Here is a 27,772-nt window from a genome sequence, read left to right on the forward strand (position 1 = left end):
TTTAATAACAGTTACCTTGATATACAAACTCGACGACCTCGTATAGACTACGAAAATCAAAGCTGACGTAGACTTACACCGCAAACCTGTTTGTAGTTAGTCTCAGGAAGTTTAGTGACTTCCATCAATGTACAAGCAAGTTGGGTGCTTGTTCATCTTACAATGTTAGATGTTGATATTTTATGGAGGTCAGTCGGTAATATGAATGCGACGTCTATTAAGAACTTTCATACTCTAACGTACGATCTAGAGGGAACAGAAGCTGAAGAAACTATTATTGATGGGAGTTCCACAGGACAATTGCATAATACTCTGGGCAATAATCTTAATCCTCATTCGGTTAAAAAAAATCACGATGATAAAGAAAAAAGACAACCAAACTATCGGTCAAGTTCAACAGAAGAGTCGAAACAAAACTTTACAACTGAGCTTGTGAATAAATCTAATGAGGGACAGTGGAATTTAATTAAAGTTCGTGTAGGTTTTGATGTTACACGTAAAGGTAGGTTTTGTGGGTTTTTCACTTGTCATATGTTAAGTAGGTGTTATAATATCAGATCTAATTTCACTACTAATGGCTTGTATTTATAAAATACAGATATTGTTGCGGCTATTATGAACCGGTTTATATTTATAAGAATTTGTATTTAGTTATCCATTCACTTGTAATTTGGCTATTCAGATATTTGTCTGTAGTTGCAGTCTGAGGTATAAACTAGATGATTGTAAAATGAAGTCGTTCGGTATTTGCATATAGCTTTGATGAGGTAGTTGATATTTAAAATCTATTGGGCTAAATTGGAAATTCTATCACGACTTATTGATCAAGGATATTTGTTTACATAACTGTTCGCTAATTTATTCGACATTACTGTTAAATGTTACTTCATGTTCTAGTCGACCACGTTCCATCCAGTTCATATATAGACTATAGTCTATTCAGTTTTAAGTTTGAGTTTAGATTATTATTTAAGGTAGCAAAGAAATGTATTCTGTAACATGAACTGTTTATTTGCATTTCTTGATTGAAAGTTTTCATTACTTAAATATAAGTAACGTCCCTCTATTAGGTGACTTTTGTTTAATCTTTTGGTACAGTTTTAGGAAAGCGTGAAGTTATACTTTATTTAAATGACTACACTCCATCTAATCAACATGAGGATATAAATGACAAAAACTTAGAGAATGTTAGTTAATAATGAACGCGCACAAAATGTGATTTCGTTTATTAATAAACATAATAAATTGCTGATATCCCCAAAAAAATATAGTTTAGTTGAGATTATCTACATATTAGGTAAACTATTGAATAGGCTATGGAATTTAACCATGGTACAAACATATAGGTATAGGCTACTAAGTCTTGTATTATTCACTATGGTCAAAATGTAATTCGCAATCTTTGTATGCAAATCAAAGACTCTACGCACACCAATTAACATGGAAAATAACTTCACTTTTAATCATGTTGATTTATACTATTTTAATTTATAGATTCGTTTTATTATTTCAAATATATAATACTCAGTATTGATAAACTTATCTACTATATTCTTGAAATTCATCTACGTGATAAGGTTAAAATGGATCGGCCATGAGATTCAAATTAAACATAATATTTTCCTATATAAGTGGGTATTATCAAGTTCCTAACGTACATCTCACAGATATTTATACGGTTGATATTCTTCTATGACTACCATTCAATCACTTGACATTAATATTTAGTCAAAACTAATAAGAAAAACTTATTACCCATTTATTAATTTTTAACAAAACGATTGATAATTCCTACCTACAGTGTCTACAAGAACAAGCACAAATGATAGCTCAATTCGAATTGTCTGAAGGCTATTATACCTCTTAGACGTGTTGCTATAACAGCTGAAACAAAAATTGTTTTTCATAGACAAATTTAATATATCTAATTACTTTGTTATTAAAATATATGGAGCAGTCACGTGGGAAAATATACCAATGATACATTCTTTTCTTAAATACGAATACTTAACTATATTAAATAAATACTGATGTTTATTTGGATTAAATTGATGTCGATTGTATGGAAGTGAGCTGTTTGAAAAAAAATGTTTTTTTTTTATACTGTAAACAAAGATGTAAACTACGAAAGAAACCTATTGAAACATTGTGGAACAAGTCTCTTTGACAACTACATTTACTGAAGCTGTACAAACGTACTTCTAGTTATTTAACCTATAAAAGTTTATCATATATATTGCGTCATTCAAAAGTGCTTTGAAGTAATAAAATCTCAGATACTATTGTAGTGAATCAAATGGACTAAATGTCGAAATTCTCCTCTTCACAACATTCCTGATACCTTATCTGTATATTCATACTTTTGATATTAATCCTATGATTTAATTGATTGTTGATTTTACATCATTTTCTCAGGTGAAAGAAGTCTAGTTATCAATGGATATAAATTTACAAAATCAAGAGATGGTATGGGTGATCGTGTATTTTGGCGATGTTCTCGTCGTGAATGCAAAGCTACAGCAGTTACTGTTTCAAATAAAGTAGAGCATATACGGTCGATTCATTCTCATTTGCCACCAGTAGCTGCAGAATTTTTTTCTGAAGATTCTTCTCGTTGTGAACAAGAAGTGCGATTTAACAATTTAGTCTATACTCAACGTTCTCGCATTCGTAGACGTAGCCAACCGAGTCCTTCTATGAAACTATCAAAACAATCAGTAACGAAATCATGTTTTCTTGAACAAATAAAAGAATTAGCCAACACAACTTCATGTTCTGTAACACCAAACGCAGTTTCGCATAAAAACTATTCTTCAAACCTAAGAAGTATGGATTGTTCAAATGATTTATGCATTGATTCAAGTGAATATGCATCTCCTATAAAGAAAAGACATTGTTCTGATCAAGACCTATCTGATTACTCAACTTTACAAACAGTGTCTGCTCTTTTAACTAAATGGGTCGATTCGAAACAAGTGAATATAGGAAACGACGAGGCAAAAGTAAATTGTTTTACTGTTTTGGAAATGTTCATTTTTCTAGTTTAAGATAATATTTCTAGTCAGAAACTTTTCTCAATTTTGCTTCCGAACATGATGATATCTTGGTGGAAATATATTGGTTTCTTACTGACTAAAACCATTTTAAAAGACAAATTAAGAATAGTAACCATCATAGATCATACTGAGAACTAGTCTATTCGAATGAAAAATGTTTTCGAAATGGCCTATGAAAATCCTGAGAATTTTCTCGCATTGGTTGTCTATAGCATGTATTATTACTGAAGAAATAGAGAATGAAAAAAAAAACAATCACACAGCAATCCAATTTTTCATGGTAGTTCTGTAGGTAAAAATAGGAGCAAGAAAGAGACATTTTTTTTCTGTGAACTGATAAAATATCCTACTAAATCATCTTTTTTAACACCACTTCGATCGTTTTGAAAACACGTAGACACTTGGGACAATGAACATCACTTTCCATTTGTGCCTATTCACCGACTACCCTGACGTCCGAGGAGGGCTGGTGCAATAGTAGACTTGAGGAAGACTAGGGACGTCCAGATCAGTCCATGAGTACTCTGACGTTTGGACTGATCCGAGTAGACAGGTGCAGACTACTCGGTTGGAGTCCACTCAATCATGTTGAACAATGGTTATAAACTTTGGATGGCATAGCTAAGAACAGTTAGGAATGGGGCAGGTATTCTCCCTCTTTACTTTCCCTTGGGTCATAAGTTTTTAAATTCCTTGGAAATTTTTTCATCTCACTAACTTATATTTTTCTGAGTTGTATCTTGGTTGCTAAATCTTATTATCGATAATACTGTCAGTACCTCAACTACTCTGGGTTTTTTCCTGACATTTTCATCTGTACGTGCTAATGGATGGTCGCAACTTGAGCCACTGTACATATATATGTACCAGTTTCTAAGTTATGAACGACTGACTGACTTTTGATTTGAATAAAATGAAGCCGCCTTATACCAATCACACTAATTTATCAAGATATTAACTATTTTAAATCTTGAACCAATACTATACCGCATAAAATTGTCACTATAAAACAATGAACTGTAACTTTTAGTAAGAAAAGTATTCAATATCCTTGTCTAAATGTGTAGATGAAGTCAAAGAAAGTAATTGGGTAACCATTGTCTATAACCGTTACCGACACAGGATATGGCAGCTTTGTTGAGCTGCTAGTATCTTTTCCATATTTCCGTGATATCAAAGAGATCTATTGTGCATAAATCCTGTGTTTGACTTTTATTTTCTCGATTTCACCATTTTAAGGTAACTTTGAAGTATACACTAGATAATTATTTTTGTTTAAAATTAGCGTTATCTTCATTATTTTACGATCTAATCCGTCATTTTACTGTAGTCCAATTATGGTAATGGTAAAAAATGACAATATTCTATCCTCAATCCATACTCATTTACAGAGATTCTGATTTATCATAAAACAAATTCCATTTTCGCTTCATACCACAACTTACAAGATACTACACTTCTATAGAAGTAAATCGATAGCGATGTTCGTATCTCAAATACACCCCTTTTCTCATGAAATTCCAGTAATAGTATAGTCTCTACAAAATATGGGCAGTTTTACAAAACTGAGAACAGTTATCTGTTTAAAGACTATCATCACTCTCAAGTAGTAGTCCTTTTGTTAGTTCTTTTGAGGTTTCATGTTAATGGCACCATTAGTAAAAATCCACTTTTTTCTGGTTTCTGGAAAAGGAGGATCATCCCATAGAATGGATAGCAGACAAGTTTCAGTCGCTTACATCCCTTCATTACCATAAGAGCTTTCTCTTGTGGTTGATAAAAATACTCTAAATTTCTGGCTTAATGGAATCCAATTCCAAAACAAACTTTCAACTTTGAGCAATTGCAAACTTGGACCTTTATGATTTAGAATTATAAGCGTTATCACGAAGTCGTTCGTTCTGTGGCGGATAAAGAGTAGTTTTCATCGGGTTGTATAGATTAATAATGACCAAACAGGAATTAAGTCACTAAGCTAACTACTTTCAGTCACAATTATAAATGTTTCAGTCTTCACTATCATCCGAGAGAACTTTAATACTACCTGTTGAAACTGAAACTGAAAAAAAAGTTTTTCGCACAGTTTAAACAATAGTAGCTTAAAAATTATAAATAGAGATTGGGTAGCACATCGGAAATCTATTAGTCATTGTAGATATTGTAAAAATTCATTTGTAAGATAATGATATTTAATGAGTTCACTATGAACGAATTATTCATATAAGATATATCCCTTGATATTTTCTCATGTTTATTACAATAATACTAAAATGAAATTGGTAGGTAGCGGTAACAAAAATGAAGTTGATGATACATATCAATAGATCCCAACCTAGTAGTTTAAATTTATTATCACTGTGAAATTGAATGGTTTTGGATTGATATCTGTTTACTGTGGTCACTGTTTGTTTGTGAAATACCCTAAACTGACGTTAAACATCTGTTTCACATCTAATGTCAGTTTGGGATGGAAACTAACTTTGAAACTTAAAAAGATCTTTAAAAAATTATTTATCTAGAATTTTACGTTATATGATCATTAAAAGCAGTAATACTGTAAACGTACATACAGATAATCCATCAATTAATGACTGTAGAAAAATAGAATATGGGTCATTCCTAACTATTTAAAAAAATTAGTAAGCATAGCTTCAATAAAATAGAAGTTAAATTATAAATTATAATGAAGAAGTAAGGTACATTCGGAAGTGAATTCAAGTAATTTCTTCTATTCAAGACAATCATAAATGTTGTAATATTATTTATTCACCTTGAAGTTTACATTACTTGGTTTAATATTTATGTTTGTATGAAAAGGTTGAGTTTGAAATTTATCCTAGAAGTTTGGTGGATTATGGTTGATTACTCTGTTCGCTATGAGATCACTATTATTCATATTTAACAAAGTTAAAGCTTAGGATGACAATCAATCTAACTATTCTCTTTTCCTTATGAGCTTTCTGACTACATTACCAAGCAACATCATTTCTTCTTTAGTCAACAATATAATACTTTATGTAAGCGTAGTTGTTATTTGACAAAATACTTCTTTGACTGTCACTTTTTTAGTTTTATATCTTTTAATAAATTATTTGCCTCATGTGAAAACTGAACTCATTTGTCTAAAATGCATTAAGAAACAAATAATTAACCAGTATAGTTCATCATTTATTAAATGACTCATAGTAAAATGTCTAAGCTCAAGCCATTTAATCTATATGTGGATTATTGTTTAACCGACTGCATGCAATTGACGTGAATATTAGTCTTATCTGATAGACAGCTGATTATATGATATGGTAATAATAATAATAATAATAATAATAATAATAATAATATAATACGTTTTGATCATATGGTGTGATAATAGTACATTTTCGTCTTATGATGTTCAAGTATCATTGATGTGGTGACCATTCTAGGAATGTATTAAATCACGAGTTAACAGCATCATAATTTCCTTGTTCATTTTGTTGAGTAATTTTCTCATATTTTCTCGAAGTCAATTGATTGTCAGCATTAGATTGAACTGAAACTACAAATAAACTGTTTGTGGTGAGATTTGTTTTATTAAAAAAAATAATACCGAATGTTTCTCAGGAAATTATTGACATATATTTGTTGACTTTTGGTGTTATTTAACAATTATGCTTACCGATCAAATCTAACATGTAGCGGCTAATGCTTTTCTCTTGTTGGCTGGCGTAAATAGTAGTACAAAATACTAAATTTAGAAGATCAAATTAAAAATTTCATTGAAATAGCAGGTCAACAATGTCTAGAATAACTATTGAAAACTTTGATTGCTTATATTTGAAACCGTATATAACCCATTAAGTATCTGATATTACATATTTGTGAATATTATTCTGTAAATATCAACGTTTCCAGTGTTACATACAATATACATAGTATGAAGATCATTCTTTGAGATCCACGTATGAAGTAGTTAATTCTAAATCAAATTTGATAGATAAGTACCAAAATAGTTCTTCATAATTAATTTCTAATCCTTTAAAACTAAACATAGACCATCAGTGTATGTTAAAATGCATCAAATTACGTGTTAGATTAAGAGTGTTTCCATAGGTCAGAATAATTTACTCTCAAAATACCATCGCAAACATTCTTGTGATAACAGACCTATTGTTAGGGTTTTCGAGTTATCCAATTGTATGTAAGTTTTCGATTTATTTACGTAAAAGTAACACAAATACTTCAAACACATTATTCTTAGCAAAAAAAATGTAACTTTTATAGATATGAGTGAATGAAAAAGTTAGGTAAGATTTACAAATACTAGTTATATAATGTTGGGAAAACAAATTGACTTCTTGTATACAGTTCAAAATTTTTCTTCTTTTCTACTTCCTCATTATTAGAAAATTCACAGAAAAAAAACTCATTACCGTTTCGAATGGTTGTTAGTTTTGTCATTCCATATACATTGGTTTATACATAGTCCACTGTCACTGATACACAGATTGAGATCAGCCAATAAGATATACTTGATGCAGACCATGGAGCAAATATGTATCGATCCAAGTTGCTAAACGTTAGCTAAGAACAACATGAAAAAAAGAAATTTAGCGAGATTCAAATCAAAAGGATGAGAATCCGAACATCAAACTTAGTAAAAAAATAATTATAAGATTTACACTTCAGAAGGAGAAATATAGGTAGAGGAATACAACAATAAAATAGCACTAAGTCCAGAATTTAGAAGATAAGATATTAATCCAGATATGTTATTGTGCCCAATTTGGTGTTGTATGATCTAAGGTTTAAAAACAGAAGTGTACACCTTTCGATATGGCCCACTCTAAAAGTTAATGACCATAAACTGATCTCATTACCTTCATTTGGACTTGTGACCACTATACACTGTGAGAATGACATGACTAAACTAAAACCCAAAGATCATTTCTAATGTCATTCGATACAGAATAAAGCTTCACGACTATTTAATGATATCAAGAATATATACGTTAATCACGAAATGGTTAACTTCAATCACTCACAGCTTTTCAATAGACGCTCTATCGCATCTAGTCAGTATTATGAAAACATTTTTTGATCGGGAGTTATTTTATCATTCCAAATCGATCTCGTGTGTGACTGTGATTATTCATCGCCGAGAATAATTTCAATGTAAAATGAAATAACAGTGTTTAACTCTTCCTGTTTTTCTAGCCAATATCCTTTCGTGCTGGAAAACTATCTTAAAGTAGATATTATCTATTTCGATCAAATCTCGATTTAATTGTCTTTTTTTTATATTTTGTTTAGGAAGATCTCTCCAATATTTCAAAATGTATTTTACCTCCAAAGAAATTGTCAAATAATATCTTGACTAGTGAAGAATACCAGTTATTCAATAGTAATTCAGTTTTAGGTGAGTATTCAAGAAGAAACCGTCATATATAAACATAGAAATGTCTTTCTTTTCATTAATATTTTTATTTTATTACAATTAAATGATAAAGTTTAAATGGGTTGCGTGTGTATACATACATATATACATTATATGTATAACCGCTGTTATTTAAATTCACTGTAAAAACTTCTACATGTCAGTGAATATCGTCCGTTCAGTGCTTATCCATCTAAATTCAGATTGTTTTATTAAGATTTAGTATAACTCACTGGTAATGACTATCTTGACAAATTCTTATCAATCAGAAAATTGTGGAAAACTAGGAAGTAAGGAGCAATTATTTTTTAACTAATACTGATTTAATAATGCCAATCACCTTCAAATTGCTTATTTATTACATTGGAATATAATATAATCATCTATTGCTATGTAAATATCTTATTTTCTGCAACTAATTATATGATATATTCCCAGTGACATATTATTTTAATAAAATAAAACAAGTATACATATTATGTAACAAAATGTCATTAATGAATGTAATCAATATTGTACAGTTTGTTTTTTAGTTGTGAATGGATTTTATCATCCAAGGCAATAGTTTAATTACTATAATAAATGACTATATTGGACAGTATTTGTTGTTTGAAGGTAGTTGATGTTAAGTGCCAGATCAAACGTTTGGGTTTATCTATTATCATCTTGAAGAAACTCTATGCTTCATAAAATGTTTTGATTTATGTTAAAAAATATCAAAATCATCAATGGTATTAATCGAACTCATGATATATATATAAGGTAAAATTTACTTCAAGTCACTGGTAAATCAGTCAATGATTCCAGATTTTTAAGTATTACCTCCAATTCTCGAACATGATAAATTACAAAATCACACATTACATATTGTTCATCAAAACGTTTTCTAAATAAATAGTTAGAACACCCTGTTATCTCTATTTTGTCAACGATAAATTTATTGCTACCTATTAAATTTATGAGAATATGTTTGATATGATAGCAGAAAAAACTAGAATTATTCTCTTTATACATTAAATTTCCTAATTTCTTATGTTATATTATCAAATAGAATAAGTATTTGTTTACTTTACGTAGACGGTTTTTTTTTAAAAAAAAAGACTTTAATCCGACAACTGACATGAATATTCCATGACTTTTCATGAATTTTCAAACTTTGAGCTAAAACTACGTCTAAAAAATATGGTTACAAGTACATTGGAAATGTGACCAGCTGTAGAATTCAGGACAACCATTTCGTTTTATTTCAGACACGTTACCTAGAAGTACATTTATCCCTTGATTAATGTTCTCAGTGAAACTCGAACCCAGGGCTTATCACTTCAAACACTGACGCATTATCTATTGATCTAATAAATCCAAGTGGTTACTAGCTTGTCTAGTCTGTATGAATTTATATGTAAGGGTTTGAATTTTATCTTTGTTAATACTAGGGATTATAACTGTTTGAATGCGAACATCAATAGTAAGATTCAGATACATCCAACTAACGAATTCAAAATAGGACGGAAGGTGTCTCTTAGATCCTACTACTAGCTAAGATCCAAACGTACCTATAACTCGTAAACAAAGACAAAATTTTCTCAAGAAGCATATAGTGTCAATATAGACCACTCAATTAAAATATTTAATATCAACAACATGAAAGCTCAATCCTTTATATATATTTTAATTTTGTTTTGAGAGCTTTGAAAAATAAACATCTATTCGGATTCAATTGACAACAATGTTTGTTTAAGGTATTTTACGTTGATCTCCCTGTTTTTGTTGAATTTTTTTAAAACTTATAGATGTAAATAATTCTTCGAACGTTTATGAGGATTCCTTGTCAAAAGTATCAAAATCAGAAAGTTTCAAAAAATTAACTACCCTGGCCACTTCATCGAACAATATTTATAATCATAGTTCAGAAAATGATTTAATAGGAATAAATAAAACCTCTCAGATCATCACACGGAACGGTACTACTGCTGATGAAGACGATGCTAATCGAGACTTTATAAATGATAATTCACAAAGAAATTCCATAATTAATAATATGTCAAAAACTCAGCAATCTGATATAAGTTCACCTTCAATAGACGTCAGTTCTCTTGAACACAACTGTCAACGTCAAATTATTCTCCTCAATAACGAACAATTGAATGAATTACTAAAAATAATAAAGTAAGAATGCAGACGTCTCATATGCTTATTATGGTTTTCACTCAAGTCAGTTATCAATTTCAAATCGGCTTCTAAAGATAATGACAAATCAGTTTCATCTTAGATATTTTGTAGTATCAAGCTTAAAGGTTTTCTATTCTAGTTGGATTTATTATTTCAGTTACACCATAAATAACATATCACTGGACAGTTTACGATAGTGTGTAACTAACATTACTTCTATGATTACTTCTTAAATGAAGTTATAATTTGAAGTATGTTTACAAACTTTCATCACCATAGACTATCTGTTCTTTAGAATAGTTGAACATAAAAATCGGTTGGAAAGTATGAATTGATACTTTTGAGAACAGTTCAACTGGCCTTCAGCTACTCTACAACTACCCTCCATTCCCAGACAGTGTGAATGGAACATTGAAGTAGGTCCCCCAACTCTTGCTGAAGTTCAAAAGGCTATAGTTAATCTGAAACGAGGAAGGGCAGCTGGTCCAGATGGACTGGCTCCAGAGGTCTTTAAGGATGGTGGTCCAATTTTGGCGATCAGGTTGACTAATATTTTACCTAAGATCTGGGAGTTAGACGTTATCCCATCTAACTGGTCACAATCACTCATCGTCCCAATATATAAGAAAGGGTCAAAATCATCCTGTGACAACCACAGAGGGATTAGTTTAACTAATATTTAGTATCTAAAATACTAGCTTCGATAATTATCAGACGCCTAACTAAGACTCGTGAACTGCAAACACGAGAGACTCAAGCTGGCTTCAGACCTGGTCGTGGCTGCATCGACCACATATTCACCATTCGTCAGATTCTAGAACACAGGCATACTTATCGACGTCCGACAATGGTGGTCTTTCTCGACTTAAAAGCAGCATTTGACTCGGTAGACCGCGAGATTCTGTGGCAGTGTCTGTCATTGAAAGGCGTACCACAGAAGTACATAAACCTTGTGAAGGCTCCTTACTTTCTTTCTTCTTGTACTATATCTCTATATGCAATCTTTCTCTAATATATTACCACCTTTGACCTGACCACTGCTGTGAATCCGGTGTTCAACTTGTTGTGCTGATGCGGTATGGCAACCTGGACCGATGCACATATGTGCCTGGTTCTACGTTGTAGCTGACTGAGTTGCATCTGACTGACTGATGAATTGATATAGTTCTATTGTTTTAATAGTAGTCTGTATTCAATGCCTTTTGTGTACACATATATTTTTTGACAGCTTTTTTCTTATCAGTTAAGATTAATCACTGTTGAGAGAAGTGCATAATTCCGTAATACTTTGTTTTTAGTATTTGTTCACGTCGATAATTGGATTGAAGAATTACTTCTGAAATGCCATCGAGTAAAATTAGGTAAAACCTATCTCATAAATTAGATAGATGGAGAGAAATTTATTTCGAAACAACAAACCTGTGAATTTAATTCATTTTTGTATTGGCTGTTTGAATCTTCCCATTTATGTTTAGGAATGCAATGTTTCAGTTTGCTATTGGCAAATGTACATCCTGTGAAGACTGCCCCGATTATTGGTCCAAGTTAGAAGCATTATAAAGAGAGATGAATAAATTTGTTGTTTTTAAAAATTAGTTGATGTGTATCCTGATGAGAATAATTTAATGGAAAAAGCTTATCAGAATGTTTGCTGCTTCTGATAAAATATAAGTCAGTATATTTTAAAATAAGATCATTTATGTACATATTTTTAAAGCGGAAGAATGTATTTGTAAAATTTCAGCGGATGAATTAAAAGTAAATCCAACGTTTCGCCTGGCAATCTGGTCCAAGCTTTTTCAAGGAAATATAATCAAACATAAAAATTATTGCAAATACTTACTTTAAACATTGTTAACGTTGATTGGATGGCCTATTCATTATACAGTGAACTGGAGAACTATGTACCTATTTATATTAGATAATTTTGATGTTCGATTGTATTTCCTTGAAAAACCTTCAATCAGATTGCCAGGCGAAACGTTGTATTTACTTCAAATTCATTCACTGAGATTTTACAAATACATTCTTTCTCTTTAATGTCTCACATCAACTCGGCGCCCAAATACTGTGAAACTATTCAATCAAATTTAGACGTAAGTTCTTATATATGTTTAAAGCGTTTCTCTTTCAGTCGAAGTATTTCTACTATCCGTAGAAAATTTAAACATAGATAAATTTAAACAGGGTAGCGCATAACAAAAATATCATACACTAGTTTATATTGTTTCACAAGTAAAATAGAATACTAAAATGTTTAATTGTAATACCGAAAGCGGCATCGAAATTCAACGAAAAAAAAATAGACAAAGGAAATTTTTGAAACCAAGAGTTGAATAATAATATACAGTACTAATACTATTTCAATAGCGAATGATTATATCTGAAATACAAAACTTTATATCACTTTTATTACAGTTTTAAGTTATCTTAAATGTTTTCCGATTTATGATTACCCAATACAGACAGATATCAATTTAAGACACGGTATCACGGTACACTCCTTGAAGTCTCAAAGCTCCCCAACAGCATAGAACAAATTAAACAACAAATGGATAGATAAAGAACAAACATTCTAGCAGAATAGCATGAATTCATTTTTTATGTCGTTGGTTCTTTTCAGCTGCTTACAACCTGTGATATTTAAAATCGTAATTACATAATGTGTTTAAATTACTTACATGAGAGGGTTTAGTTGGAAGTTATATTGAAGACATATTAGTTTGAACTGTTGTCACAATCAATGTTGTAGAATGTTCTTTTACATCCTTACACCATTGCTACACTATACTAATATGTCTTCAATATAAATTCCAAATAAACTCTCTCGTGTAAGCAATTTAAACACAATATGTAATTACGATTTTAAATATCACAGGTTGTAAGCAGCTGAAGAGAACCAACGAAATAAAAATGAATTCGTGCTATTCTGCTAGAATGTTTGTTCTTGCTCTTTTCAAAATGATAAAGGGAACTATGTGTATGAAATGGATATATAATAAAATAAACGGAAAGAACGTGGCTCAGAATAAAAAAATAGCTAATAAATATTTTTTAAGGTTGAGAATCAAATAAGTAGTAAATGGATTTGCGTCGTTAGAATGAATTTCCATCCACTAATGTTTAGATCCCAACGTGTTCAACCAACAAAATTAAACCGACATACAGCTTCCAAAATCATTGGCTAATTTCATGAAATGGTATAATATCTTGGTTTATTCAACCTTAAATTGTACTCTAACCCAATCTTACCTTAGCAAACATGGCATAATAGAGTAAATAAACACTTCAAACACACTGCCAATTATCTCTATTATCTAAGATTAACATATGGACGAATACCTAAGTTGAGAAAAAATCTAGTAAAATTACTTATGAATTTCAAATCACACTAATGAATAGTAATAATAATAATAGTTATAATGATAATAATAACTATATATATACATATATATATATCTTTCTGTCTTCTGACAGTTACAGTCGATTCAACAATACGCCAATCCAAAGTGAATCTATGAATTCACCTTCTTTACAAACATCAAGTTTAGTCAATGACAGTTTGCTTAATTCTATTGGGTTGTTCACAGCATCCGATCCTAATTTAACTGGAGGTTTAGCACAATGCACTACTACTTATTGCTGTTCATATTACCCAAGGCTTAACAGTAGAGTTTTGAATCGCAATAATGATTGTTGTCTACCATCATTTCATCATATTTCCAGTTCTACAAACCTAAATTCAAATCCAATTGTATGTTCTTTCAACAATTGTTCGAATAATTTATTCAATAAAATGTCCAAATCAATGGCAGTCAGTGAGAGTAATATTGATGGCTGTGGTAAGTTCCGTACAACAAACAATTTCCTAATGGACGAGTGACTGAACACATCCAAAGGCAATTATTTACTCTTAAGATTTCATCACACATTCAGTCCGAATAGTTAGTGGCATTCTGTTTTGAAAATATCTTTGATGACTGCATTCTTAAAGTAAGGCTTATTAGTACGTGGGTAGATACATTCTGGACGGACTGTAGAAACGTCCATTGTTGACATAGACTATTGTATTTCAGCAAATAAATTACAAAGCTGGATTGACTATAGAAGCTGCAAGGTATCTTTGACAGTAATTAGCAATATTATGGATATCCTGGATATTTGATTCAACTTGCTTTAACAGTAAAATAGTTCACAATTAAAAAGGTTCTCACTGATCTCTATTACATTTACTTTGTGTATAATCCCTTATCAAGTGTTTATCTCATTCATATAAGAAAACAACCTGACGGCAGCATAATGTTCCTATTTCGTACTTTTCAGTAAGAAGGCCACTCACTGAAACTTCACTGTCTTGGGATACTGTTAAACATGGAGAGCATGCAAAATCCCTATTTATATTCGTAATATTTGAAACCAGATTATGAGTTTGGATTTGTTGGGAAATCTATATGTTACCTTTTTACAGTTTATGCTACCTTAATATGTTTCCGTAAACATCCTGTAATTTCTACTATACATTCTAAATATACAAACTCACTAGACAATAACTATAGTTACCTAGCTATGACCTTGTGCTCTAATAGTATTTTTAGATTAGTAAGCGTCTGTTAACATTTTTTCCATTTGCCTTTGTGATAAAAATAGTGCACATGTGTAAGTCGCATGTCTCCTTCCCCTTTACCTAAATTGTTCAAAATAACAGTTTTACTATTATATATGTGTACATGATGGGAGAACGTGGGCGAACATTGGCGAGTCACTTACGCATATCTCAATTGGCTTTGTTTCTTATTTTAGTGCTTACTGGTTTAAATACAATAATATGACTCATCTCTTCACTATTGTCTACTTTTATCTCCATACCCTGTCTCACCCATCCTGCATTTTGTATGTTTAATGTGCTTCATATAAAAACATAGGACTTTAGTAGCTTAATGAGACTACTAATGTGATATTTCCGTTTTTGAAAAAAAAGCGCTTATTTCAGATTGTATATGTGACCAGTTGAATTTATATAGAATTATTTTTGGATGATAAACAAATCATATAAGTCTATTTCTTTAGTTTGAGTCATACACCTGAATTTAAAGACATGTTGAAGATAGGTAGCCGTTATTTCACTTAATTATCAAGCCTATCTGACAAAGACCCAATTATGAGTGGATGTAGATATGTAGGAGACAGGAGCAACTTTGAATTGTCAGGTTGAAATACCACCGTTGTTTTATTTTATACACAAAGACTAGCGATTTCTAAATTGGATTTTAAGGTGAAATTTCTGGAAAGTCTTCATTTATGTTTTACTTCTGATGACGTAGACAATACCTAAGAATACTCGTCTAGTCATAATATAGTCGAATTATCATGTATGAAAAAGTAACAATTAGGAGATTTGTCATTACTGCTATTTCAAAGGCGTTGTTATACTACACGATGAGAATCACGAATTCATCGTCGATCCAGAGTTACTAAATAATTTTGGGTGAAGTAAATGTGGTTGTGCCTAATTTTCAAGGATATTGGGACTTTCAGTCAAACTTTCAATTCTGATTATTACATCTGTAGTAATGGGTTTGATACTTAACTAAAATAACTATTATTTATTAATATTATTTATTCAAGTCAACCATATTTCACAAGAATTGTCTTTAATTGTTGTTAAATTGATATGCATAGTACACTAGGTAAGTTACATGACGTTTCATATCACGGCAAGTCAGTAGGTGAGTTATTCATCAAACCGAAAACCATGACTCACGTTCCCTTCGTGGGATCAGTTGGGTTAAATATAGATGCATGAGATGTTTAAACACTATTCGGAATCCAGTTTTTTCTATCGAACAGGACAGCGCACAGTAGTGTGTCAGTACTATAACAAAAAATGCCATTCTAAACATTTGAATGGCTACTTATTCTTTTCTATCTGTGAATGTGCTTGTCTATAAATTTGTGCAAAGTTACGGAAGTTAGACTGTTTTTTTTCTTATTTTCAAACATCTTAAATCAAACAATGTATTAAGACACTCTACCGTCTATCTCGATTGAATTCACTTCAACTAACTTTCAATAAAATATGTCGGGCCAGCACTTTATTTTATTTCCAATCGGATATAAACAGGGATAATATTTTCTGGAAGTTTATACATAATACCAATTTGGTTTGTTACATAAAAGTACTATTTTCTTATTGTTTTCTTTTTCTAAATGGGATTCATGGTCAATCATAAGACACTCATGTAAATGGTCACAAATCATCATCTCCGAATTTTCTAATTCATTGGAAAAAGGAGAAAATACGTGAATCTGTTGAAGAAGACGGAGTCAATCCGTTGAATGGATTCTATGATAATAATGATACATTTTCACATCAACTCTATCAAGATAAAGATAATAATACATTGGGAATGGTAGATAATTACCAAATATCGGTTAATAATACTCCTATGACGAATTGTTCATCACAATTACTTTCTCATGGTTAGTACAACTTTAATTACATTAATAATAATAATAATCTTATATTAAATTTTTTGTAAGTCAGGTGTAACATTTTGTTCATTGATATTTAATACAGCATGTTTGTATTATCTTAATCACAAATGTTAGAATAAAATCATTTTTTGGGCAAGTTAATTTGATGATATTATGTACGTAGATCAGGTCAAGAAGCGACTATCATTTACAATATATTATAAATTCTCAAATTTTAATGACAATACAGATCATCAGTTGATCAGTCAGTCGTAAACAATTTAAAACCTGGCCAAAATGTATGCATTCTTACGTTGTCGCACTTCATCCAACCACAACCAAATAGAGACCTTACAAGATCAAAAAATGGTTGGAATTTGTCATATCAATGCTAGTAGAAAACTAAGCATAAGTATACACCAAGAAAGAAAGAAATGAAACTGAGAAATGGAGAGTGTATAATAACACTAGTCAATCAGTAATAAGCAACGTGGAATCTGGTACATACTTTCATCGGTTCAAATTGTTACCGAATCGGTGCGACAAAGCGGAGTTGTCAAGATATATGCCAAAATAGTAAAAAATATTAACAGTATCAGCATTAGTAGAAAAGATTAAACACAAGATATATGATTATGAAATAATGAATTTTCAGAGCAGAACTTACGGGTATTTAAAGAGTAAAAATGAGTCATCTGCTCTATTGTGACTGATTCTGAGTTGTGCTATTCGATGTCTCTGACCATTCGTTACGATATTTGATAGGAACCCAACCAAGGAATCTGCACCTACCTATATTGCTCAGTCCGACAATCAGTCACTTCATCGACCGATTTTATGTCTTGACTTGTCCACCTCTGATGTAACAAAATTAAACTGATGATTTAGAAGAAGAATATGATGAAGAATGAATGCAATTGTGTTATTGAAATCGATTTTAAGCCATATCATTTAAAGCTTTTGACTGAAGATTATGATTATCTCGTTTACTTAAATCAGGAAGTCTGAACTCTTCAACATAACCTGGTAACTGCCTGACGTTTGTACTGATTATGTCGTTCAGAAGAACGTCGAAAGCTCCACGACCAAATCATCCACCTCCGAAAACTCCACCTGAGCTATATATATATATATATATATATATATATATATATATATATATATATATATATATATATAGAGAGAGAGAGAGAGAGAGTGAATAGCTGTTAGGAGATAGGTTCAAATTCTGCTCTGTTAACTTCAGCTAAGTCATTTGATTAGCAACTAATCTATCCGAAGATAATCAAGTATCACTTAAAACCGGTTACATGAATTTGTATTTCGTTATTGATTTGTGTCAAATTATGTCAGTGAAAGCTTCACAACTGAGCTATCCAGCTCAAAGGACGAAAATCTACCAAAAAAATACAAATCTTCAGTACCTCATGTTCTACAATGAGTACAAAATCTCCAATATCTAAAGTGTTGATTCTTTTGCCTTTTTAATTAATGATCATAATTTCGCTTAAAAGGGTATAATAATTTATTACACCGACGAATTTCACTGACTCGAATAATTAGGCGAGTTATCAGTATGAGTTCGTGGAGATCGTTGGATTTTACTGAGGTAACAAACTTACCTAAGTTAATCAACCTTTGAGAACCTGGGAGTCTTGGATGGCCATTCAGTTAGTGCATAGCTGCTCATCAGTACTTACCCACGTCCCTACAACCGGAAATCGGACCCAGAACCCACGGTCTCGAGTGCGAACGCTTAACTTCTAAACCAGTGAGCAGGAATCCAACGTTGCAGATGGATCCTTGCTCAGTAGTGTAGAGTTTAAGAGTTCATGACTGAGACCGAAGATACTTTTTGTCTCCGATTGCGGAATCGTGGATACGCACTGCTGAGGAGTCCTTTACTAGAACGAAACGGTTTTCCAGTGTTTCTGTATTTTCAATAGTTGTCTGAGATCGATTCCTGGTGTCATGATAATTATAGTAGTGCTTACAAATTAAAATTCATACGATAATATCCTACTATTGGTGTAATAAACTTAGCTGACATTGTCTTTCTAATAAATGAAACTTTTGTCAATGCTTAGTTTTAAATGTATATTAGGACACCGTCTTACTAGACAGTCAGGCATAAGATATACTAAGAGTTGATAACATCAAAAGATAGAGATTCTATAGACAAATATCGATAATCATTAAATATAATTGCATGGTATCTTGTTAATCTTGCTTATAACAAAACAATTTCAAACAATGCGAAAGTACCCAGCCAAACATAGTTATTAGAGCTAAAGGTCTTGTACTTATTAAAGAACCATTAGATTACAATTAACAAATTCAGGATTCATTTTTTCTGAATGAATCATCTACAGTATGATTATGTTTTTACCATATTAACTACTGCTCAGTGCTTTACACTGACAAAGTTACAATACGTAAGGCGAATGGCGTAGTAAATTTTTTAATTGAGACTTTACAACGAATGCTTAGACGCTGACTCATTACTGCGATATCTATGATATATATATATATATATATATATATATATATATCACGTGGTGTTTATATTTCAGACCAGCTTTTACGTACTTTAATGTTTATTGACATCTTTATAATTGTCTATTTCAATCGCAAATGGTTCTCCACGTCAAATAGTCTTAAAGAAAACTGTAGCATCATCTTGTTATATGTAAAAGTATTTATATGCACGCTCACATGTCTGTATATTCGATCGCAAGGTACTTTCTATAAAAAAATGATTTACAATTTTATAGCTTATCTTATTAATTAATGCCATCTTAATTAACCATATTTCCGCTAGAAAAAATATCCCATTTAGACGCTTAGACAACAAGAATTAAGCAAGAAAGTGAATTATCATTAATATATTCAGGGACAGATGTGGGTTGGCTCAAATTTCCGTACTCCATTAACATGAATTTGACTTGATGAATAGCAAAGGAGATCGGAGTAATATATAGATATATGATCGATATCACGTACTATATTCCCAATCGCATCGGTGACTTGTTTCATGAATTTACACACTGACTGATGAACAACATCAAGTATTAGCGCTCATTGGTTTTCGGGTTCTTTTTAATTCAGTGAAAAATCAGAAGACGCAGGTAGGAGGCAGATTAACCCTGTATTATACCTAATTCTATCATGCCTCAAAACTCAAACAACAATAATATACTGAAAATGCTTGATCACCCAGTATATCAAATAAGAAGTCACACTTTTAGCACAATTATGCTACAAATGATTGAGGATGGAGCAAACAGTAGATGATTAACCAGCAATAATCAGGGAATAGTGGTAAGTATAACAATAGTCAATAGGCCCACTGAAAGCTAGAGATGCAACAAAAATGTTTTATTAATTATACAATAAAGGTATAAATAATGATAATCTAAAAAATAGCGCCAAGAATTTTAGCTTTCCTAATACTCGTTCTCTTATAATAAGAGAGATGTTCAAATTAATTTGTCTCTGAGTGGCAACCAATGTCGAATTATCGAGTCGAAATGGTAGATAACCTATTTAAATTAGATCAACATTTGATAACCAAAGGAATACTCAGAAGTCATCGATGTCTGTTATCTAGAGAATATAATGAAAAAACTCGGCTACGCTATTTACATCTTTGTCTATGGTACCTATTTCTTATGATTTAACTAGACCACCTTAGTAATGTTTGGGTGGTAAGAGGTGATTTTGTGCAATCACCTTATTGTATTTTGATGAATTATTAGAAAATAAACATATGAACTGCATAAATTTGGCAAGTGTATTCTTTATACTACTATCCTTTCCTCTATACCATCTTTGTCAGTTGATAATCGAGCTAAAATAACTCTAGTTCATTTAAACTGTATGTTCCTCTCTCTACTACTCGTTTAGTATGTTCAAGCACAAACCTAGATCACGTGTTAACTCACCTTACACAACCCTTTAACATTGAGGATTAATTATTAATGTACTTTGTGATGGTGTTACATATGTACATTCTATCTAACCTCAGCTAATTAATTTTGATTTGGTTATTTATTCTCTGAAGAACTGGCTTACATTGAGTTACAAAACGTCAGAATATCTAATTTTTCTACTCATTGGTATATTACAAGTATATTAATCTATTTATAATAATCTACCCAACGCTCAATTTATTCGAAATTATCAAGTCTAATCTTGTTAATGATATCTATTCAGTTAAAATGGTTGATCACTTCACCTTACCATACATTTTGTGAATGTTGATCCTTTAAAATATTTTGAATTCGATGACAATTTTCATAATCTAACTAACTCTCATCTCATCTTACTTCTATTGGATCATGAATTTCTTGATCATTTGAATTCCTGAAAAGTATCATTTATTATTAATTTTTTTAAAAGTTAAGTATCAAAAACGTGAGTAAAAATAAATCCCCAAAATTCATTTTAAAAAATATCTGTAGTGAAGGTGAACACAGGTGAGGACAACCGAATTGTATAAAGCATGAATTACAGAGTTACTTGGTAAAATATATACTAGTTACATCGATATAAGTAGCACGCACCACATATCTACTTCAAATTTCTGTACTATTTTCATGATTAAATATTTATCAAAATTTCCTTATCATTATATCTTTTAAATAGGTAAGAGTTTTATGCCAAATATTTGCTCACTCGATTAAAATGTATAGTGAAATGTGACCGAAGTAATGACGATCAAATTAATAATAATAATAATGATAATAATAATAATAGTAATAATAATGGTAATGGTAATATTAGTAATAATAATGATCGTACTTATTTTTCTGTTCGACTTAATTGTTGTAAGAAATAAGAGAAAAAATGAACTTGTTACTGTGACTCATTCTTATGTCAAATAAGAGTTAATAATATGCATTCAACGTTTACAAAAAATGTAAATAAATACAAGAAGCCTGTGATTTAATGTACACATATTGATATTTTCTGATATATTTCAATCCCTAGATGTTTATTTATATATTTATATACTCATAGATCTTTAGTTATAAATTTATTATTATGGGAATATAATTTGTGTAATGCCAAAAATTACAAAAAAATTTTCACTGTTATCTGTCAAAATTTTATAATTACTTGTCTTTAACTTAAATAAGACATACATACATATTCTACAAAATATTTCTATAAGACAATATAAAACATCGGTATAAATATTATGGCGCCTATGATAAAAAATGAGCTATCTATTCAATTTATATCATTGCTATAATTAACACTATGGTATTAAAAGTGATAATAATGCATTGAATTATTCAATAGACATTATCATAATTAACATTATTTTATGCATTCGGCATTGTTGACATGAAATATAATTTCTTTCTATAAATAAATTTAGATTTTAATAGATGCCAGTGTACTTTAATCTTTAGAATATTAGTGTTTTACTATAATATACTTTGAATTTTCTTAGTCTATATAATATTTTATTTTACTTTTTAATATTTGCTTATACATATGTATGACAAGTAATTCTAGTTCAGTTGTGTTCTCATATGCTAGATAATAGTACAAATGATGTTGTCCAGAACAACAATGAAATCTTCACAATTAAGTTATCTAGCTCAAAGAATATAACACTATCAAAAGCATACACCTGAACTGTAAATCAATTCCATCATAATAAATAGTTGTATCATTTTAATGAGTTTACTACTATGATACAAACTCAGAACCATAAAAACACATCAATTTTCAGTATAGGGTTGTAGAGATTGTTGAGTTTTAATTGTGATCGTGAACCGATCAATGTAAGACCACCATTGAAAACCTGGAACCATTGGACGGACGTTTCTTCCTAGTTTGGGACTCCTCAGCAGTGCGCGTCTATTTGTATTTATATTTTACAATACAGAATTCAGTAAAGTAATATATTGTTACGGTTATGTTTTCTATCTGTTTATTTTTAAATAATAAAGAAATTGAAATGTTCAGCTAATTCATGACGAAATAAGTACATACTTTTTAATTATAAGTTTCTACAGCGGATTATGGGTCACGTTATTGTTTGTTTATATTAATGATTTCCTTCTTATTTTTAAATTTATACTATTCGTCTAATTGAAGTACTTGCTATGAGGAACACTAAAACAGTTGTATGTGATTTGTTTGACATTAGGTCGTAATGACTGTAGTGGAAAATTGTAAATCGATTTAAATAGGATACATATAAACCAAATAAATCTCCATTCATCTAAATGTTTAATGTTTTTATCATGAATATTAAATTGCCTGGATTCGATTTATTATAATCTAATAAATCTGTATTTATACTATTGAAAAAGCGTAAACTATGTTACGGCAATTTATCCAGTAGTCATTTTCAATAATTATTTACCCCGTGTCATTTTAAAATGTATAATGTATGATAAATAAATACTCAATAAACGTGTATGTGTTTATAATAGACAGATAAGTTTAGTAAGGATCATGTTTAACATCATACAGGTTATTAAAATGGATTTAAGATAACTAAGATTACTGAATAGCAGGAATATCAGTGTGGCGTCATATATATAAAAACAGTGAATGATGTTGACAGTAAAAAATAAATTTAATAAACTCAGTTTGATCGAGATTCTTTTAAATTTTAAGGGTCTTCATGGAATGCTTCCATATGCATTAGGATGAATCTTTTTGTTACTTCCTTGCATTTTAAAAACATATAGATTTGAATGATTTCATAAAACTACTACGAAAGTAGATTGATTTGAATTCATTTTCGAAATTGAAGGTGATGTGGAAAAGCATTCGAACGATAGTGTTATTTTCTGGCACCAGTGAATATTGACGTATTGTTTTAATTAACCAACGCTCAATAAACTGTTTTAACAGTTGTGATCTGAACGCTAACTTTCAATTAATAACGGTTTGTAATTTTCTCCCATGATAAGAGAGAGGAAATTCCATCCATCACTAACTACGCTTAGTTAAGGATAGAAAACGTTGTCTGTCATATAAACTATTATTGTTTAATTACAACATTAGTGATCAAATTCAATTTAACGGTAAACTATGATCAGTGAAAATTGTATCCTCTCAACCAAAAGCCATGTGTCACATACGTAAGTAAATGGAGCACTCTTTATGTAACTAGTAGACTGGGCGGATTCGGACATATCACACGGCTGTGTTGATATGCCATCTCAGTTCCGAATGGTGAGTGAAAAATGATAAACAAGGCAATCTATTAGATAATGTTGATCATATAATTCAAGGTTTTTTCAGCTTATATGTTTTTTTCTAGGTCAGAGGGACAGATATGTGAATTCCGATCATTCGTGTACACTTTATTTGATTTTTCAACCATAGTTTCTTAATTATTCTATCTTACCACTCACAGGAAGCGTGTTTTGTGATCAAGAACGCAGGTGGGGACTACCATTGTATTTCAATAATAAATTACAGAATATCTTGGTGAAATATAAGAACCATTCACTGAATACTTTATTTGCAAATTTCCATCATTTGTTCTCAACATTCTGTATGATTCTTCAAGTTCACAATTCCTTTCTATTTCCATTTATATTCTCTTCAACTCGAACTTCTTAAGCTTCTGCTGCCAGGTTTTCTACTTCCGGTTGGTGTTATATAATATTTATATCTGTCGATTAAGTAACACGCCGCATGTGTATCTGGATCTGAATACACAAACACAGAACATTAACAGTAACTTAAAGTACTCAGTTTAAATTAAACAGCTACATTACTTTTCATCTAACCTTATCATCCTCAAAGGGTACTTTGGTTCGATTTTTATTCGATGTACACTTCAACTTCCTACAAATAAGCGAATTATTGATGGTATTTTTTTACCATTTATCAAAACAAAAATGGTTCTTTTATGTTGCTTTGTGTTTATTTTGAAAATTTAGGTATGAATAATAGATTTTCCAGTTACAATACATTCAGTTCAAATTCAAGGACTACAAATACTACTAATAGTTATGATAGCAGTAGCAATAGTAGCGCACGTGAATTAATTCAAAGTCAATCTGAAATTACCATTCAGTCATCAGACGATGACCAATTTTTATATAATCAAATCCAAGATGGTATTCTCATGAAAATACTTAATACAGTACAACAGTTAACCGCTAAACTTGATGCAGATGCTGATCCCCCTGAAGTAATTCAAAATTGTCGAGCTATTCAAGCTTGCCTAGATACAATTACTGCTATAAAAAGAGCCAAATCAAATCAGTTCTTTATTGATAAACAAGATGAAACACGTTCAACTAATACACTTGAAGAGTCAAATGATAATTTACAACCCAGAGAATTCACCTCTAAGAATCAAGAAAATTTCCAACTGTTTTCGCCTAATTTCATTCAATCATAATCGTTCTGCTTGTTGCCGTTGCTGGCAGTCAGAAGTATTAATAGTTGTAATACTCATAACAAACAGTAATTTCTTTGCTAACCGGGTTAGTTTTTCTATAGAAACAGAAAAGATTCATTTTTTTTACACAAAAGTAAATAATATCACATTTCTAAAGGAATTAAGGTTATTTTCGTAGTTATTTTTCTGTGGAAGGTTTTTCTATGCTTTATTACGTTTGTGATTCTGTGCATTACTTGGATACATTAGCTATTATTTACACTATTCCCAATTCATATTCAATCTTTGAGTTCTTCCAATAAAATAGTTTTTATGTTATGTTGTATCAGTCATTAAAATTTTAAAAAAAGTTAGATATCATAATTCATTTTTAGTCGCATTTCATATAATTACAAGATTTTAGTATTTTATTCCTTAAGGAGTATGTCAATACATTGAACACTGAATGATATTAAATCAATAGACACTTCATTCATCTTTACTAGTTCCGATTTTTTTTCTCTGTTATTACGTATTCTTGATGTGTACAACATAAATATTATACTATTTTTTACAGTTTTCTGCATCATAATAATTTTCATATTTGTATTTAAATGAATAATTTCTTTTCTTGAAATCGTGTTACATACAAGTTACATACTAACAAGTAAACCTTTAAACATAACTTTCCTCATAGTAAAATTCATCGAAAATACAAGAAATGATCCGATATTAGTCTCAGTACATCAATCGGAATGCTCAATTATGAAGCAGAAGTCAATCGACGAAGTTTTGCAGTTCAGACAAAAAAGCCTGCACCATCATCATACGAAAATTATTCAGATCACTACCATTTTTTCGTCTCCATCTAGTTCAATCCAAAAGAACTGAAAACAACTAGTCATAGTGTGAATAATACAAACTTGTATGAAGGTGGTGTGACAAATTTCACTGAAATAAGAGATATTGATCTACTGAGTTGGTGGTCATCAATGATTAGATTTACCTTTCATTGATTTCTGGTATTTGGAAGGTTTCAGTGTACAATCTGTCAAGACATTACTAGCTAAACATTTGTCAACCCGTTATTTTATAGTCTTTACGTTTGACAAGAATTTGACCTCTTAGAAACATTAATTCGAAATATCCTCGTAGTAATCAGAAAGTCAAAGTCAATGATGCCATGCATTTCAAACTATGTAAGACCAAATGACGATGTATGAATAACTCAGAAGTGAATAATTATTCAGTGCTAATAAACGAAGATACATTTACAGCGTTAATGTTAGATATTCAAATGTATCTGAAAGATAGCATATATACGACAGAAATAATTGAACAAAAGAATAAATACTAAATAGTTTATTCTCTGTTATTACTCCATAATTCGACAGAAAAATCTATGACTTTATTAATTTCATAAACAAACATACAACTGGCAAATTTTACAACTTATCATTTTGTTTGAATTTATGAACTAATCTATCCACTGTTCCAACAATACGTTTTTCACTTATAGACGTTAAGAACTCATTTTATTCGCATAGGATGATTTGAAGCCATTATAATTAGGTGTGAAATTAAGATAATTTTAATTATGTATATAATGTAATTCTCATCGGGTGAATTGCATTTAGGTGTTTGTCGATCAAAGAATCGATACGAACATATCTTGCACACCACAGTACATATAATTTGAAATATCAAGGTACAGTTCATACCCAGTAGACTATGTTGAAATAGATCAGATGAATTCTTGATATATCAAAGAAATCCATTAGATCCATCAGAAGGATTATGAAGTTCACAATTACACTCACAACCACTAGAAGTTCAGTAGGCATTATGAACAAAGTATGTGTTAACTTATTGGTGTTTTATAGGAGTGAATTAAAGGTTAGTATTTGAATAATCTCAAAGTACTTGATAAACGAGTTGATATTTAGTCAAACTAATTTCATTGTGATTAGGTAGACGGCTAGCATTTCATTGTATTACCTTATTGCTATCGTATTTTACTTGGACTCCATTTCTAATGAATACAGACATAAATGAATCGTATTGTTTGAACAATCCTATCCGTTGTAATTGAGTCAAAAAATATCCCGTTCATAAAGACCTATCCTAAATCATTCACTTCAATCGTTCATTTGATCATACCTCAGTAACATCCAATTTCTTATCGCCGTCAGTAATCTGAATCAGTAGTCTGTCTTTCATATCCCATTCTCTAATGATTGATCGGACAGGTTTATCTGAGGTTAATTGGAAGCTTAAGTCACAATACAAAAT

The 27,772-nt window shown here is 30.7% G+C and overlaps 1 protein-coding gene across 1 annotated transcript; it reads left to right on the top strand.

The window, feature by feature from the left end:
* Positions 1 to 27,772, top strand: MS3_00008610 (uncharacterized protein). The gene is made up of 7 exons (XM_051216942.1): positions 1 to 502; positions 2,416 to 3,002; positions 8,346 to 8,451; positions 10,260 to 10,635; positions 14,116 to 14,480; positions 16,870 to 17,118; positions 25,035 to 27,772. The coding sequence occupies exons 1-7, from the start codon at positions 163 to 165 to the stop codon at positions 25,499 to 25,501; spliced, it is 2,490 nt and encodes an 829-aa protein (XP_051073859.1). The 5' UTR covers positions 1 to 162; the 3' UTR covers positions 25,502 to 27,772.

Source organism: Schistosoma haematobium, chromosome 1, assembly GCF_000699445.3.
Source record: "Schistosoma haematobium chromosome 1, whole genome shotgun sequence".
In the NCBI taxonomy this organism is placed as follows: Eukaryota; Metazoa; Platyhelminthes; class Trematoda; order Strigeidida; family Schistosomatidae; genus Schistosoma; species Schistosoma haematobium.